At 50.4% G+C, this 18,020-nt stretch overlaps 1 protein-coding gene across 1 annotated transcript in view; it reads right to left on the bottom strand.

The window, feature by feature from the left end:
• ANXA5 (annexin A5) overlaps positions 1-17,584 on the bottom strand; it is a 28,155-nt gene extending 10,571 nt beyond the window's left edge. The window contains exons 1-8 of the mRNA XM_066233914.1: positions 17,457-17,584; positions 17,245-17,287; positions 7,722-7,806; positions 6,417-6,511; positions 4,457-4,570; positions 2,220-2,310; positions 698-777; positions 220-276 (exon numbers count right to left, since the gene is read on the bottom strand). Coding sequence (XP_066090011.1) covers positions 220-276; positions 698-777; positions 2,220-2,310; positions 4,457-4,570; positions 6,417-6,511; positions 7,722-7,806; positions 17,245-17,253 — 531 coding nt within the window. The 5' untranslated portion in view covers positions 17,254-17,287; positions 17,457-17,584. The remainder of the gene's footprint in view (positions 1-219; positions 277-697; positions 778-2,219; positions 2,311-4,456; positions 4,571-6,416; positions 6,512-7,721; positions 7,807-17,244; positions 17,288-17,456) is intronic.
• Between the last annotated feature and the right edge of the window lie 436 nt (positions 17,585-18,020).

Below are 18,020 nucleotides of genomic sequence, written 5' to 3'. Positions count from 1 at the left end.
CACTACTGCTATGTAATTTATATGACTGCACTTCAGCTTTGGGATCAAGCCCCTTGTTGGCCACATCAAAGTGGGAGAAATGTATCAATACTTCCGCAGGCCTTGCGCTGTGTAAGCTCATCCTGCTGCCATTACAACATTCCCACTAAGACCGTTCATGGGTGTGGGTTCTGTCTGCACCTGACATAACACCGCCGTCGCACACTCGGTCTCACCCACCTGAGCATCCTGTTCGACTTGCGCCTCGTCGATCGCAGTGTCAGGGTCTCTGTTAGCCTATCAGAGAGATTGCCTCACGTTAGCGAGTTACGGGGCATTTCCAAACAAAAGGAGAAATGGATGGTCCCGCCTGAAGGCTAGGCACAGAAAGCTTATTTTTCTTTAGAATCATGTACTTTTCTTAAGATCCTCTCAGGCCCTAGACTACATACATCATCACACAGCACTGTCCAAATCTAATCCGATCCTCTTGATTTTAAATTCTATGAATAAAAGAGGATAATGATACCCACCCCACCCCACCCCATAAAGAAATTTGAGTTAGATAATAAAGGTTCCGGTCAGGTACTCTGAAACACAGGCACCACGCAGCCGGAATCAAGCAAGTCCCAAGAAGGACTGAAAGAAAGCTGACATGACCTAGATTCAGGTCAGGCCAGCTTCAGATTTTTAAATCAAACCGTCCCCAGGCAGGTACCTGAAGGAGAACCACCAACATCCTCTGGTAGTACCCTGAGGTATCCTCCACCACATCGTCTTCCAGGTTGGAGCCATATTCTGCAATAGAATAAATAACGTCCAACTTACTGACAGTGAGTTCCTTCCCACTGCGGGAAGAGATGTCCTGCCCCACTAATGCAAATGGGAGAGACGCAGAGGAATATTGGATTAGCACAAATGATCTCTGCTCTGTCCCAAGTGCCCTACAGACCGTAAAACCAAGTAAATGCTCTGAGTGAGCGGCCAGACGAAAACAAATTAAGAGCTTCCCAGAAGCACTCAGCGCAAGCCTGGATCGTGACTCAGCCACTTAAGAGATGCTCTCGACCAACGTGGTCCTGAGCCTGCAGACACAGGCCGGCACCAGGAAGCCTCCAGAACACAGTCTGTCCTGACATTAAACTTTGCTTCACATTCTTTCAAGTGGTTTACATGATTAGTCTCCAAAGGTCTTCTACCGTCTAGTCTGAGCTTTCTTTGGGATGGAAATTCCTGGCACTGAAAAGACAGTCTTTTGCAGCAAACGAAGTTAACCCTGAGAGACAGCAGTGACATTTAATCTATGCTCTTTCCCACCACAGCTTCTGGCTCCTCCACAAGAGACCACGGGCAGGGGAGACCGGACCACAGGAGTCCACAGCCCCTTCCAGGAACTCTCAGAGATCTCCTGAAGGAAGGCCATAACCACTCGAAGGTATTTGAAACTAAGGTATTTGAAAGCAGACCACATTTAAAACCCTGAGGGTCACACTGTTCTGACCTGCTGGGTTCCAATAGCATTTCTAAGATGAACAAATACTGAGATAAGGACCCAAGTTCCTGGCTGAAGGCAGTGGGCGTGGAGGCTTGTGGACTGAGCTGACAACCTGGATGGTGTGAGCCCCTCAGCCAGGCAGGGACAATCTGCCACAGGAAATCTGTCAAGAAAAGAACTCACTGCTCCCCTGCCTTTTTATGTCATTTTCTTGGTTCCACTCACAGAATATGCTTCAGATGGCAAGACAGACATTTTTTTCCCCTCTTCATAAGAAAAGTCAGGCACACCAAAAAGAAAAAAACAGACCACAGAGTGCTCACGCACCGCCACGTCACATCGACCCACATGTCCCAAGCAACCCTCATTCAGATGAGGTCTCTGCACCACAGATCATTCTCAACTTTGCTAACACACAACTGAATCTTCGCAAGGAAGAAAAGCCACTTATATTAACGTGGATGTCAGAGAAAGACTGCCTGTTGACCCCTACGCAGGCGGCTAGTCCTATTAAAAGGAAACCCTATGTGCGTGCAAAGCTCCTTATCAGCACTAACCCCGTCACGGGTCAGGAGATAGGCGGTCTCTCCCATGCCGAAGGAAAACACCAGCTCGAACTGTCGCTCACTTATTCCCTCACCTGAACGTCCGGCGGTCACGCTACATCTACCTCCTGCAGCTACCGACCTGCCTTCTCTCTCCAGAGGGGACAGGGGACGGAGGGAAATGCATTGGAAACCTATACCTTCTTCATAAACGTTCTTTATGGCCGTCAGCTCTTCTGGGGTCCTCGAAGCAATAATTTCTGTCAGTACTTTTTCATTGGTCCCAGCTCCCTGTGGGGAGATACACTGTCAACACAGGAAAACACATCAACAACAAGACTAAAATGAAAAGGACGTGCCCAGAGAGTAGAAGTGACCCACACGGCATCATCGTTTCAAGTGTGGCTTCTTGGTACGCGACGTCCGTGAGTTAAAGCAAGAAGAAATTTCAAATTAAGTTTCTTTCCCAAGAACAATCTCATCCCTTTTTCTCTAAAGAAAAAAATAATGTTCCTTGTACATATACATGCATACATACATCGAATGGATGATACAAAGTTGTGCTGTTATTGGTTTAATTCGACACAGTTTAAAAGTAAAACATTTGCTTGACCATGAAAACAATAAAAAAAGGTTGAAGTCGGTAAAAAGGTAACCTTTAACCGATAAACTTCTGCAGGTTTATACAGAGGAGCGCCAACACTTAAACATATCCGCACCTCAATCAGAAGCCCCGTCCCCAGATTAAGTTGTCCCTGGATGCTGGGTGCACGGAAACCCTGCAGCGTAGGTAACAGCAAACACAGCCCTGGGCAGCAAGGCACTAAACCAGGAAAAGGAATGGGCGCTTTGCTCTCTGGACTTCCGGGAAATCATTTTAGCCGGTTTTCCTTTTTCTGGTGACAAAAGTCATATCCACAATGATGAATGCAAAGATGCAAGCCATGGCGCGGCCGACATTCATTTTAAAGGACAGCACCGTTAAGCATTATTTTCTCCCAATTTGTTTCTTTACCAAACCAGCAAGTTTTTGTTGTTGTTGTTTTCGTATTTTTCTGAAGCTGGAAACGGGGAGGCAGGCTGACAGACTCCCGCATGCGCCCGACCTGGATCCACCAGGCATGCCCACCAGGGGGCGATGCTCTGCCAATCCAGGGCGTTGCTCTGTTGCAACCAGGGCCATTCTAGCGCCTGAGGCAGAGGCCATGGAGCCATCCCAGGCCAACTTTGCTCCAATGGAGCCTTGGCTGCAGGAGGGGAAGAGAGAGGCAGAGAGGAAGGAGAGGGGGAAGAGTGGAGAAGCAGATGGGCACTTCTCCTGTGTGTCCTGGCCAGGAATCAAACCCGGGATTCCTGCACGCCAGGCCGACACTCTACCACTGAGCCAACCGGCCAGGGCCACCAGCAAGCTCTTGACAGACCCAGATGTGTGTGCTTGGGCAGAACCCTCTTCCCTCCACTCCTGAGAACCCGTGAGCCATGTGATCTCGGTGTTTAGTCTGTTCCCTTTTTCTTTCAAACTCTGCTAATGAGGGAACAGCTTCCTGTCTGGTAAGTATGGTTAAGTGGAAACAAATGCTTCAGTGTAGTCATATTTATACAATGTTCCCAACATCAGTCAAGGGAGTACACAGTCTTGTTATCTGGTACAATAAAGTTATACCAAGTCTACCTGGCTACTTCTAGGAAAGGGTATAAAAACAGCTTTCTTATCTGAAAGTTCTCTGAGGCTTTTTTTTTTTTTTTTCATTTTTCCAAAGCTGGAAATGGGGAGGTAGTCAGACAGACTCCCGCATGCGTTCAACCGGGATCCACCCGGCATGCCCACCAGGGGGCGATGTTCTGCCCATCTGGGGCGTCGCTCTGTTGCATCCAGAGCCACTCTAGCGCCTGAGGCAGAGGCCACAGAGCCATCCCCAGCGCCCAGGCCATCTTTGCTGCAGTGGAGCCTTGGCTGCGGGAGGGGAAGAGAGACAGAGAGGAAGGAGAGGGGGAGGGGTGGAGAAGCAGATGGGCGCTTCTCCTGTGTGCCCTGGCCAGAAATCAAACCTGGGACTCCTGTACGCTAGGCCAACGCTCTACCACTGAGCCAACCGGCCAGGGCCGGCTTTACTTTTTTAACCTATAATGATTAACAATATTACAGTTCCCCAACCATAATGGTTCGGCCACCTTTGTATTTCAAAAAGATAAAATACCTGATCTGTAACAATTTTTCAAGCTGCATCTTAAAAATCAGAAAACAGGCATGAAAATAAAATATTAAAAGCCTGTAAAACAGTAACAAAGTTGAAACAGTCACTCTCGCTGAGTTAAGGACACAGAAAGGATTACATGTCATTTTCTCTCTCCTTTTGTTCTTACCGCCTCCCACGGTTTTGTTCTGCTAAATGCAGACAAGGTGACGTGACTGCCAACACACAACCACCTGCGTTACCTTGAGCGCATGCTTCAGCTCGTAGGCATCGTAGAGCCAGGAGGGCTTCATCAGAGCCACGATCAGCTTCTCAAATTTCCCAGTCAGCTCAGATTTCAGGTCATCCAGGAGGTCCTGAGGCACAGGAAACACAAAGACCATAGGGAGGCATACCGCTGGAAGGAGCGGCTTCCTAGTTAGAATGACAGCCCTCTGCCCTCAAGGTTTGTGCCTGCTGCCATCTCTCAGTTAGAAGTGAGGCTCACTATCTAACCAACACCCCGCAGCGCTGGGTGATGAGCCTGAAGGACCCCGACCTAAGGGACAGGGAGTCACTTATGTGTCAAGGTTGTTGTCATCAAGAGATGTTTTTCCTACCTCAAGAGTTAAAAAAAAAAAGATAAATGAGTCGTTTAAAAGTATGCTAAAGATTCTATTTTTAAAATGCTGTTCTGCCTGCCCTGGGGTGACGCAGTGGATAAAGCATCGACCTGGAACACTGAGGTTGCCGGTTCAAAACCCGGGGCTTGCCTGGTCAAGGCACCTATGGGAGTTGATGCTTCCTGCTCCTCCTCCCTTTCTTTCTCTCACTTCTCTCTCTCCTAAAATGAACAAATAATATATTTAAAAATAAAATAAAAATACGGTTCTGCCCTGGCCAGATAGGTCAGCTGAGTAGAGCATTTCCTGAAGCTCAGACGTTGCTGGTTTGATCCCTGGTCAGGTCACATACAGGAGCAGATGGATGTTCCTGACTCTCTTTCTCCCTCTTTCCCTTACCTCTCTCTAAAATCAATATAATAAACATTTTTAAAAAAATAATAAGGCCTGACCAGGCAGTGGCGCAGTGGATAGAGCATCGGACTGGGATGCAGAAAGACCCAGGTTCAAGACTCCAAAGTCGCCAGCTTAAGCACGGGCTCATCTGGCTTGAGCAAAAAGCTCACCAGCTTGGACCCAAGGTCACTGGCTCGAGCAAGGGATTACTCGGTCTGCTGGAGGTCCACGGTCAAGGCACATATGAGAAAGCAATCAATGAACAACTAAGGTATCGCAACGAAAAACTGATGATTGATGCTCCTCATCTCTCTCCGTTCCTGTCTGTCTGTCCCTATCTATCCCTCCCTCTGATTCTCTCTCTGTCCCTGTAAAAAAAATAATAAGAATACTGTTCTGAGAAATAAGTGTAGCTTAAAAACACTTTCCCCCCAAGAAATTATAAATGCATTTTTACAAAGGACAAAATCTGGCCTATCCTCCCTAAACAGTGCTTTGATTTCTCTCAGTGTAACAGCTTACGCTCTCTGTGCCCCTGACCACTGAGGTCAACAGCACTGTGGGAAACTGGTCAACGACATGGAGGGGGGAGCACTGTTTCCCACTCACGTCAGCCTGAGCACACCAGACGGCTGGAAACTGTCTCGACCTTCTCTCTCATTTTCTGGGTGGGTTTTTTTGTTTGTTTGTTTTTTGCTTTGCATTCATTTCTCAATAAAATCATGAATGAAAACTTTCGGACGAATGAAATGACACAAGTTTTTCATGTAGGCGCACTTTCACTGAGCAACACATTTAGTTTTTACTTTGAATTGTTCATCAGAGAAAAGCATTTACATGGATGAATTAAAACCTCACTGATGAAAACACTGGTCCCAAAGGAACTGAGTCACCACATAACACACAGCAGGACAGGCCGGCCGCTGGGAGACAGACTCTGGCCCCCTCCCGGGGAGGCGCAGCAGGGACAGTCACTTGGCTACTGGGATGTTCGGGCCCTCCACACAGTCAGGCAGAGAAAGGCAGGTATGGGAGGACAAGCAGGATGAACACTGCCTACCGACAGCGGGTAACTAAGCAACCAGGAAAGAAAAAGGAGGAGGGGCCGGGAAGTCAGAGTCATGAAGCCCAGGATGTCCGTGCAGGAGAACAGAATAGCAGTCGATGTCAAGCTCATCCTGACGTGGGCGAGGCGTGGCCTTACCCTGCCAAACAGCGTCTTGAAGGCAGCTGTGATTTCCTGGCGTTGGGCGTTACTGCGGGACGTCAGCAGGGTCAGGATGCTCTCCTCATCGGTGCCTGCAGGTGCATTCCCCGTCACACTGAGGCTCCCCCGGGCCACCCCCCGCCTCTCTGCCCAGTGCTGCGATGCCTGGCCTCACAACACACGCTGTAATGTAACTGGCTGGACTAGAAAACGGACGACGGTCAACCCTGCCAGCATATTCGACCCTTATTCCTGCTGCACCACAAGCAGGTGGCAGAACAGTCCCGATTTTGTTGAGACTCCGTGCACACCCGGTTTTTCTTGCCACAAACAGTTGCTCAAACAAGTGACTCTTCACAAGGCAGACAGTGCTGAGAGTTACAGGGGACGGAGCAAGGACAAAGTTGGAGACCCTGGTTTCAAGTGACAGACAATTCAGGGTAAAAAGTAGAGAAACCCACACAAATGACGGCGAGCTCGAGCAGAACGCGACAAGGACACTCGGGCGTCCAGGTGTAAAGGGGGCTGGCAAGGGGTCCCTGAGTGACAGGACCTGGAAGGGTGTTTGGGAAAAGCTTCACGGAGAAGGGCACCCGAACCGTCTTGAAGGACGGAAGGACCCCAACAGGGACAGGGGAAAGAAAGGCGGCTGGGCGGCCACCAGAGCGGGAGGACGACTCAGCCAGAGGGGGACACGGGGCTTTCGTGAAGAGCAGGCACAGAACACGGCCGGCTCTGACGTCACAACCTGGGGGGAGTCGGGCCAGGGGGCCATGGGGGTGCCAGGAAGCCCGCCCTCGCCCAGACCACAGGGACCCTCACAGGAGGTGCAGCCGCACCTGAGGGAGGTGGGCTCTACACACGGGCCAGGTGGGTCCTACACACAGGCGGAGCACAGCCTGGGGTTGGGGCTGAGGAGCTGTGGAAACCCCCACACACAGAGGCTTCTGCGTGGCTGGAAAGGAGGCTGGGAGCAGAGGAGACCGGAGGATGTGAAGGACATGAAGAGCCGGGTCTCGGCTTGGGCACAGGCAACAAAGGCTGCCAGGGGGGGCTGTCAGGAGTGCCTGGTGCCCCCGACTCCGGCACCTGCCACACAGGTAATGCTCCCAGCCACTCAGTCCCAGGCGCTGTGCATCACGGGGGGCCAGTCACGTCACTCTGTCATCTCAGGGAACCCTTTCTCTTTCTCTTTCTCTGTGGGTCAAGATACTCTATAACTACTCTCAGTGACAGTCAATGACTCTCTGGCTGGACAAACAAATGCCCCGCGGTTGCGGAACACGAGGGGGCCACGTTTACCCAAGCCCTTCATGGCCTTCCGAAGAGTTTCTGCATCCGCCCGCTCATCAAATCCCGGGAAGTCGGTCACGGTGCCTTTGAGTACCTGAGGGGGGAAACGGTGACATTACTCACAGCCTGACCGACAGGGCAAAGCAAATGACATGCACAGTGAGTCACCAGTCTGCACTGCATCCGTAAGTTAACCTGATCAGCGACTTAACCCTATGTGAAACAGGCCACCGGACCAGCAGGACCAACTCAGTGCAGGAGCTACGGGTACACCTGCGGTACCAACAGGACCTTTGGTGGGACGGCTGGCTCCCAGGGCCTCTGCCCCTGGGTGTAGCCCCTGTGATGAACCCCCCAGCACCCCCCCAGACCCACCTCCTCTCGGGCTTCCTTCCCATGAAGCCTCTCGCCCCTCTGACCCAGGAGCACACCGAGACCGCCCTGAAACCTGATGTCCTGAGCCGGGCCCTTCCGATAGGACACCGCTCTGCATCAAGCCATGTCTGTGCACTTACTGGGGACTTTAAGATAAGCTGGCAACACCTGAAAAAGTATTTGGAAATTCATGTGCGAGAAGGGACACCATCTTTGAATCCAGAACTTCACAGAGGGGCAGCAGGAGAGTCTTTGTAATGTTTCCTGCTCCTGTGTTTTGTTACATACATACCGTACTTCCCTGTGTATAAGACGCACCCTTTCCTAAAAAAATTTGGGGTCTAAACACTGGGTGCGTCTTATACAGTGGTTGTAGTCTTTTTTTAACCTGCATTTCCTGCTTTTTCGCGCTTGTTTTTGTGCTCATTGTTGAAGACAGTGATTCGTCATCAGCCACAGAGGAGGACAAGCTCGTGGAGTGGAGTTCTGACAGTGCTGAGGAGTTGTGTGAATTTTATGACAAATAAAAATTGAGCTCAATCACTTTCTGTAATACATTTTTTTTCAAAGTTCGGGCCCCAAAATTAAGGTGCAACTTATGGAAATACAGTAATGCTAACAATCACCAACACATTTTAATGCTTGTAATATCACGAGATCTCTAGCACAAGGAGGCTTCACGAACAATGAGTCACACGTTTATCTTATGATAAAGGGAGGTTCCCAGCACTTACTTTGACCAATAAATGTTTTCTACACCCCTCAGGCCCCCCCCCCCATGAAGGTTCCGACCTGAAACACAGAAATAGCTCCGAGGGGAGAGGGGGAACACCCGTCAGGTTCATAATCATCGGTGTTTTTCTGCAAATGCACGGAAGCGCCGTCACCTGAGAGGGAAACACTCTCTTCCACCTCAGCCTCCAGCTGCCGCCTGTGCCTACAACCCCCTAACACTAACCACAGAACACCGAAAATGAGATGACGAGAGAGAGCCCTGGGAAAGAACGCCCACGGGAACCGCGCCAACAACCCGCCTTCTCGCCCCCACGGCGGCGCTAAACTATGCCTCCCGACAAAGCAGCTCGCCCGGACCCAGCGGACAGATTCTCTCCTTGACCGAACTTGGGGCCGCTCCTCTGAGCCCTCTTCATGAGGAGGTCTGGTCCTGGCCCAGCGAGGGCGGGAATCCTGCCGAGTCTGCTTAGGGAGAACGCCCAACCCTGACATTCGGTCACGTTCCGCCTCCCCGACCTCTGATGGAGAAGCCTGTGGGCTGCTCTCAGCAAGAACCCTAGTGGGCCAGTTTAGCAGGACTCCCTGCCCCTGGATGTCCCCTCTCAGTAAGTAAGTTTCCCTCTACTGACCGACCCTGCTCACCGGCGATACATGGCCAGGGTCTTTGCTATATTCGAACTTGAACCTCATCTCTCTTCCCTATGGCCCTGGCCTTCAACAAAGTCCTTGTTTCCATGTTAACACATGCAAGAGTAAGTTCTCCTGCCACGGCAGTCTCTCCTCTTGTTCAAGGAAAGAAGAAAGATCCTCCCTTCCTCTCAACAGCAGAGTCACCGTGAAGAGAACCGGCAGGAAGACCTCAGTGCTGTGACCGTGGGTCCAGAAGAACACAACCCCAGAGATAAGGGGGTTCTCCCCAGAGTGACTGCCCAGCCATCAAGCGTGTCCGCTGATCGCCGCTCTCCTTCCGTCCCCAATGTAAAGAGGGAGGGAGGAGGGTGGCTGGTGACGGGAGGGGAGGTGGAGTCCCATTCCCCCTTATCTCCTTGGGGAGGTCACGAGAATAAGTCAAAACTCTTCAACCAACCAACTGGGAGACCCGCCCGCAGCTCATCCCACATCCACTCAAGCGATCTAGAAAGCACAGCTGCGCCACGAGCAACTGATTCCCTTCCGTGGCTTCTACGGCGTTGAGCTCATGAAACTGGAGGGCTGAACACTGGCCCTTTCAGGTGGCCCAGCGTAGTTCAAAGGAGCAACAGCTTGGGGGTTAAATGGGTAAGAGGTGAACAGGCAGTCCATCAAAATAGGCACGAGGTGAGAAAGTCCCAGGCCCTCTTAGTGGGGCCGCTGCAAATCAGTAGGAAAACCGTGTCCGTTGTATCATGAAAACAAAGACATACCGTGCGTCCTTGCCATGTGGGAACTTGGGACCAACATGATTTAGTTCACTGATCTGGTTATTCACTCACTCAACAACCATTTTTGAATGCCTTCCACATACCAAGCATTGTACTAATCAGTCGAGGAAGAAGAGCTGTGATCTCTAAAGCCCAGAGAAAGTGGCAGACATGAAGTCAAGTACGGAGTGGGCAGAGCTCACACGTGCATGCACACACATACACACACAGGTCTCTCAAGAGCGATGTGAGCGCACAGGGGAGGGACCCAGTGGAGAAGAGAGGAAGGAAATTGGAAAAATTTCCCAAAAATGCCTTGAAATGTGCCTGTGGTACAACCAGGCAAGTTTGGGGAAAGAGAGGCACGCAGTGAGCATGAAAACATGGGAGAAGGTCCTGGCCGGCTGGCTCAGTGGTAGAGCATTGGCCCAGCATGCCAGAGTCCCAGATTCAGTTCCCAGTCAGGGCACACAGGAGAAGCGCCCATCTGCTTCTTCACCCCTCCTCCTCTCCCTTGTCTTGCTCTTCTCCTCCAACAGCCATGTCTCAAATGAGCAAGTTGGCCCCAGGCGCTGAGGATGGCTCCATGGCCTCCACCTCAAGTGCTAGAATGGCTCAATTGACGAGTGATGGAGCCGCGTCCCCAGATGTGCAGACCATCAGTCTCAGATGGGGGGTGCCGGGTGGATCCTGGTCGGGGTACATGCAGGAGTCTCTCCTCCTCCCTGCCTCTCACTTGAGTAAAAAAAAAAAAACAACATATGGAAGAATCCAACAATCTGGTGAAGGGGTATTTCAACAAACCAGTGAACATCAGGAGACCTGACAGGCTGGAAAGCTCTGCTAAGAAATGCTGACTTCATCCTGTCCACAAGGGAAGCCCTGAGGGACACTGAGCCTGGAAAAACAGTATCCACTCTGCAATCCTGTTACCAGGGCAGCAGGGGAGACAATAAAATAGATGGTTTAAAAACCACTAACCCAAGATGAGAAGAGCTGGAGGTCAGGAGCCGCTGAGGTGGGAAGGACAGGACAGGAATCGGGGTGGAGCATTGGGGAGGGTTCCCTGTTTGCACAGGGAACAGGCCTGCTGGCTTTGTCTTCCCCACAGCAGGCTTGTGCGTTACTACCAGGCGCGGGGGACAGGACAGAAACAAGAGCCCGAGGGGAGAGGCCAGTCAGGACAGCGGGGAACACCTGATGAGACAGGGACGTGCTTAGGGCTTCACAGGTGTCACCCTCGTGAACCCTGTCCTCCAGGTAAATGCGCTCACTGGCTGGACAGGTCTGGTGAGGATCACCCAAGTGACCGGCAAGCAAGTAGCTGAACAGGGCTGTGGGGTCATAACCACCTACCACCCAGCCCTCCAGAAGCAAAGAGAAAATCCAAGAGGGTGGTGGGCTGAGAGTTGATGGAGGAAAGTGTCCAAGAGGGAAGGAGAAATGGCATGTCTGAAACCACAGGCAGTCAGCAAGCGCAGGGGGTGGGGGGGGTGGGGGGGGGTGGGGTGGGGTGTCAGACAGCAGGGGGCCCGCTGGGTGCGGTTACCAGGTCCTGGGCGGTTAGGGCCTGAATGAAGGGCACTGAGTGTCCCTGGGAGATCCTACTTTGCAAATGATGGTTTATTAGAACATGCTTTTAAGAACACACTTAAAAAATACTTTACTCAGTTTACAGGTTTTGAAAAACTTGCAGAGAAGTTAGAAGCTGGGGCAAGGTGAACGACCTAAAAAGAGACATGTGAACCCTGAGATGAAGGAAACAAGGTGACAGATGGAAGGAAAAGAAGTATCCTCAGGATCTCAGCCACTAATGCTAAATAAGAAATAACCGCCCTGGCCAGTTGGCTCAGTGGTAGAGCATCAGCCTGGAGTATGGAAGTCCTGGGTTCGATTCCCAGTCAGGGTTCACATGAGAAGCACCCATCTGCTTCTCCACCCCCCCTTCTCTCTCTCTCTCTCTCTCTCTCTCTCTCTCTCTCTTCCTCTCCTGCAGCCATGGCTCAATTTGTTTGAGCAAGCCGGCCCCAGGCACTGAGAGCCTCCACCTCAGGTGCTAAAAATGGCTTCAATGCAAGCATGGCCACAGATGGGCAGAGCATCAGCCCCAGGTGGGTGTGCCAGATGGATCCCGGTCCGGGCACATGCAGGACTCTGTCTCTCTATCTCCTCTCCTCTCACTTGGAAAAAAGAAGAAAAAAATAATAATAACTGCTGGCTGCATTTTTGAGAGCTTTCTAGAAAGTGGGAAAGACGAGCTACATTCCATACGATCAGAGTCACAGTCAAAGCTAGCACAGCCGCGTAGTGGTTCTGGGGACCAGACGTGACTCATAAGCATGAGTCAGAGGGCAAGACCTCGTGTGGACATCCTGTCCACACCCCCACAGAACGGCTCTGCGGGTAACTGTGACTGTACATGACTCAGACAGAGGGCTTCCCCTCCTTCCCGTGGCTCCCTCTGTTCGGCGGTCCCACATCCACGCCTACCCTCAGTGAATTCCCACCGTAGCAGGCACTGCTCCCCTGGGCCACCCTCAGTTCACGCTCCATCACCTTCATCCCCCACCGCCAATGCCATTCCACGGGAACTGTATGTGTCCTCAGACAAGACCTGGCCAAAACATGCAATTCACTCATTTAACTTTCACCTTCAAAATGATCCATTCTCTATCATTTTCTTGGCTTTTTTTTTTTTTTTGGGGGGGGGGTTGTTTGCTCTAAGTGAAAACATTCTTTACCTTCCAAGACCAAGTATACCAAAATAAAATGGATAAAATTAAACCAAAAAAACAAGTGGCAGGGTGCTTTTCTATGTACAGAATTTCAAGATGCAAAGGCTGGGTCCAAAAAAAGAAAACACTGAGAGCAAAGAAAGGTCTTAGGAGCACTAATTTAAAATTATATATATATAGATGTATAGATATAGACATAGACATAGATATGTCAACTAATGTGTTTGTGAAGTTTTAGAATAGTATACAGGTTATATGAATAAAATCTATTTCAGAAATGGGTCTTTGATTTAAAAATATTGTTTCACTTCTACCACGTTGAAGCTCTAAGTCACTATAAGAAGAAAACCACAGACTGCTTGCCTCTGCCTAGCTTACCACCTGTGCAGGTCTTCAAGGGGCACCAGAGGTTAGGTAAGGGGCGGAAGGTTTGCTGACGGCCAACAAACATCTAGGCAGCTCTCATGGCAGCCAAGCCATTTTGATTCTAGTTCTTTCTCAGCATCCCGAACAAAGACAAGAGCCAAAGGAATCAGGAACTGAGGGAGACAAGCCCAAAGCAGCAGAGGCCCTGGGTGACGGGTAACCCTGATCTAACTTCCCAAGAGGAAACTGTTCACTACGGAGTGAAATGGTGTGAAAAGATGCAGCTCACACGCAGTCAACTCCTCTGAAATGAACTTTATCTCAAATTCCACTCACTCACACCCACCCGCCCGCCTGCCTGCCGACCCAGGACCTTTGGGAAGCTCCTAGCACAGAGCTGTCAAGCCAACCAACAGCATTTCTAATCCAACCTGCTACACTGTATCTGCCTATCAGGGAGATGCCGCTGAAGTGCATGACCTTTCGAGTGAAAATTTAGGGAGCCTGATTCTGCCTTTAGGACAGTCCTGCTGCCCTGAACACATGAATTCCTTACAAACAATCCTTCTACATGAAACTAAGTTCTGACGACCCCAGTATAATGTTTGCAGGTTGCATTACCTTAAAGAAAAGTACAGATATCAAAGCCTTACACTGAATGAAAATGTGTTCAAGGATCATTCCTCTATCAAATACAGCCAAGTCTTGGTTTTCCCCAACCAGGAACCCAGAAAGTACTTCAAAGTACTTACATAAAATAAGTTAGCCTCGCCGTGGACACATTGGCTCTAGCTAACCAGTGAGATGGAAAATCTATGTGAGCAGGAGGTCCCAAGGTCAAGTTTTTACTCTTTTTAGAGAAAAACCACTAGTATAGAAGATAGTTCGTGACCTTGAAGAATTACCGCTGTGGAAGGCTACACTTTTTTCAATAAATAAGAGACATTGATTTTTAATAATACATTTTAAAATGCCAAAATGTGCACCAGTAAGACCCAGGCACCAGATCCCATGAGTCTACGATGGCCGCAGAGCAGAGGTCTCTGGTTCCTACACCCACAGGTCAACAAAAGATACCACCACCACAGGAACCATCTGAACCCTAACTTTGAAGCTTCCCTCCAAGGACACTGGGGCCCAAAGGAAACTGATAGTCCAAGTGCAATTCCACAAGGTGGGCAATTCTGCACACCATCTAGTGTAAGCATGGACAACAAAACTCCATCCCAATAGTAAATATTTTAACAAAATGTTTTATTTGGAGGGCTTCCAAGGGAAACTATATAGTAACAAAGCCAGTGCCAATTCAACACTGTATCAAACTACTTGTAACTTCTATAGCTAAAAAGCAGTGATTGTGATTGGAAACATTCCTGGTGTTATGTTGTGATAGAAATCACATACCTAGAGTTTTATAATATGAGCCACCATTCTCCCATGTTGAATACATATAAGGGCCTGTTGGGCAGATAAAATGTATTATGCTCACTTTGTTAAAGTGGCGCTGTCCACGTGGAGGCCGCTGCCCAGGTGATATTAATGTGTGTCTCTGTGGGCAGGCAGAATCCTTGTAGCCTGGGGCTTGGTTTTGGGATTAAGCCTTTCCCACCCTTTTTGCTGTGGGGTGGTACAATCCAATCATGCCTCAGAGAAGTAACTTTGTATTAGAGACTTCCCTATTTTGTATATTGGATTAAAAGGTTTGGATTTCTACACTATAAAATAGGAGCAGAACGGGAGCTTGCTCTCTTTGGTTTCTGAGATTATCATTAGAGGAGAGAGCAGAGCAGAGAGCAGAAGGAGGCCACGTGGAGTAGGCCAGGAGAAGCAGCCAAGATGGCGGAGTACTGAGTGAGATGCCAGTTTGTGTCGAGTTTGTATCTGGGATAAGGAAGGAGATGGGGAACTGAGGAGAATAAGGCTGGTGAGCTAGAAACCTTTGATTTTAGGAAACTCGGATAAGTCAGTAGCTTTGTGAGCACTGAATGCGAGTGGGTTTTAGAGCCCAGTGTATGTTTTTACTTGACCGCCGGGTACAAGCTAGGATTAAAGACTATGGCCCACCAGTTTGTGGCTCCATTGTTTCTTCACCGACTGTCTGAATCCAATGCGAACCTGCATGGGCTGGGCTGCTTTGATAGTGGCAGCCGTGGCAACTGGCTTTACAGGGCCTTTGTGTTATTTTCATTCTGGAAGTGATTAAAGTCCACAACTGGAAATAATGTTTTCCCTGAAAGCTCTCTTGGGTACAATGTCTTCATAATGAAAAGGAATTGATTAAAACACCACAGACATCACTGGGCAAATGAGTGCAAGAGATTCAAGAAACAGCCAAATGAACAAGGATAAAGGGAATTATTCTGTGAGGTCTCATCATTTACATCACCACACCAGCATATCGAGATAGGAAAGATAACCCTCAGGCAAGTTAATTCCACACAAAAGTATCCCTTACATGGGGAAGAAGGGGAGAGCCTAGAGGCCCAAGTTTGCAATTGAAGTAATATGAGAGCTGGTTTGCTGCAATCCCTAAGTGCACAAGAGGAAGTAAGAATGGAGCCCTGTATAAATGTCACAGTTACCAATGCATCTTAAATCCTCCCATTCTTTCTTGGAAAGGACCACGAAACCTTATGCAATTGTGATATCGGATTAAAAAAAAAAAAAAGAGTTCTCTCTACATGAGAAAAGGCATTGTTTGAGTAGTTGAAACACTTGTTTCAAAAAATGATCTGGGCTGTGACAAGCCTTTTAGAGGGATAAGATCTGTAAAATTAGTTTTGGGGTGGAGCTGTTAAGGAGGGATGTCTTATTCACAAACGAGTGTACAGCATGGTCAACGTTTAAAGGTCGCTACATATGAATCAAACGATTTTCCTTCCTACATTTTTGATAAATGTGAAGAACAGCAAAGAAAGCCAGGCCCTGGCCGGTTGGCTCAGTGGTAGAGCGTCGGCCTGGCGTGCAGAGGTCCCGGGTTCGATTCCCGGCCAGGGCACACAGGAGAGGTGCCCATCTGCCTCTCCACCCCTCCCCCTCTCCTTCCTCTCTGTCTCTCTCTTCCCCTCCCACAGCAGAGGCTCCATTGGAACAAAGATGGCCCGGGCGCTGGGGATGGCTCCTTGGCCTCTGCCCCAGGAGCTAGAGTGGCTCTGCCGCCCCGGAGGGGCAGAGCATCGCCCCCTGGTGGGCAGAGCATCAGCCCTGGTGGGCGTGCGGAGTGGATCCCGGTCGGGCGCATGCGGGAGTCTGACTGTCTCTCCCCGTTTCCAGCTTCAGAAAAATACAAAAAAAAAAAAAAAAAAAAAAAAAAAAAAAAAAAAAGCAAATATTAGGTCAGCCAGTTCTGAAACAATCTCAAGACAAAATTCAATTCAGAACACGTCTGGCGAGTTCATTTCTTTAAAAAAAAAAAGGTTAATGTTTTGCATGAAAAAAAAAAGTCAGTGTGCCACGAGGGTTGAGCAATTGGGAAAAGCTACGCCGAACGCTGCACAGGGAATAAACCAACGCCCACCCAACCCAAAGTATTAAAATGCAGGACCTCGGCGGAAAAAACGGAGGAAGCGAGGGGGGGGGGGGGGATGCGTTCCCTCACGTGACCACGCTGAGCTGTTCCTGCCCTGGTTCTAATTTTAGTGAATCTTAGGATTTGGGGGAGGCCCCCCTCCCCATACTCACAGGCAGAAAGGCAGAGCGCAGAAGCCGGCCCACGTCACCGCCGGCCGCGCCCCACAGGCCAAAGCTGGTCCCGGGACGCCAGGCGGGGGTGAGGGGAGCCGGGATCAGCGCAAGGACACATCGCCCGCCCGCACTCCCTTCGCTCCTCAACTTTTCTGGCTTTCAGACAAATCCTAGCGCTCCCTGGACGCAGCGGACAAAGTTGGACAGCGGGGCGCAACGCAAAGCGCACGGCCTTACCTGTGCCATGGCGACTGCTCAGTTCCGGAGAAGGGCCGCGGACCTGCAAGAGAAGGGACAGCGCTGGTCCCCAGAAAGGTCCACCCCGCCAACACGCTCGGACCTTCCCTGCCCCGCGGCGGGGCACCGTTCTCCGCCCGGCATCCGCGCCCCCAGTGTCCCGCGCGCCCCTCTGGAGGGACCCCTCTCGGGCCAGGCAGGCGTGCACTCACCAAACAGGGACCAACAGGGAGTGCGGGCAGCAGGGATGCGGGCCGAGGAATCCGAGAGCGGATCCTGGCCAGCTCCAGGCAACGGAAACACCCTGGGCCGCCCCGCCCCGTCCCGCCCCCGCGTCCCCCCATCCGCCTGGCTCCAGTGCGCTTGCGTGGGGCAAGCTAGTCCCTGGCGGGGCTGCCCGGTGGGGCGGGGCTGTGGCTGCTAGGGAACCCAGAAAGGGCGCGGCTCCCTGAAAGGAAAAGCGGGGTGGGCGTGGGGAGCTGTCCGGGCTCTCTGTGCTCAGCGGCCTCTAGAACCGTGGCCACAGCCGGCTGCTCGGACAGAGCGGTGTGTGGGTGTCTTTGCAGGAACAAACAGCGCTGAGTCAAGGATGGCTTTGACCTTGACAGAAGCAGCATGAAGCTTTCAGAGCCATTTCGCGATTTTTTAAGTTTTGGGTTTGGGGGGATTTTTTGTTTTGTGTGGGGTTTTGTGTGGGGTTTTTTGTTTTTTGTTTGTTTTTTTTTTGAGAGAGACAGACAGACAGGAAGGGTGGGAAATGAGAAGCATCAACTCAT

The sequence above is a fragment of the Saccopteryx bilineata genome, chromosome 1 (assembly GCF_036850765.1).
Source record: "Saccopteryx bilineata isolate mSacBil1 chromosome 1, mSacBil1_pri_phased_curated, whole genome shotgun sequence".
In the NCBI taxonomy this organism is placed as follows: Eukaryota; Metazoa; Chordata; class Mammalia; order Chiroptera; family Emballonuridae; genus Saccopteryx; species Saccopteryx bilineata.
Note: the sequence above shows the minus strand (reverse complement) of the source record. Positions and strands in the feature narration are given on the sequence as shown.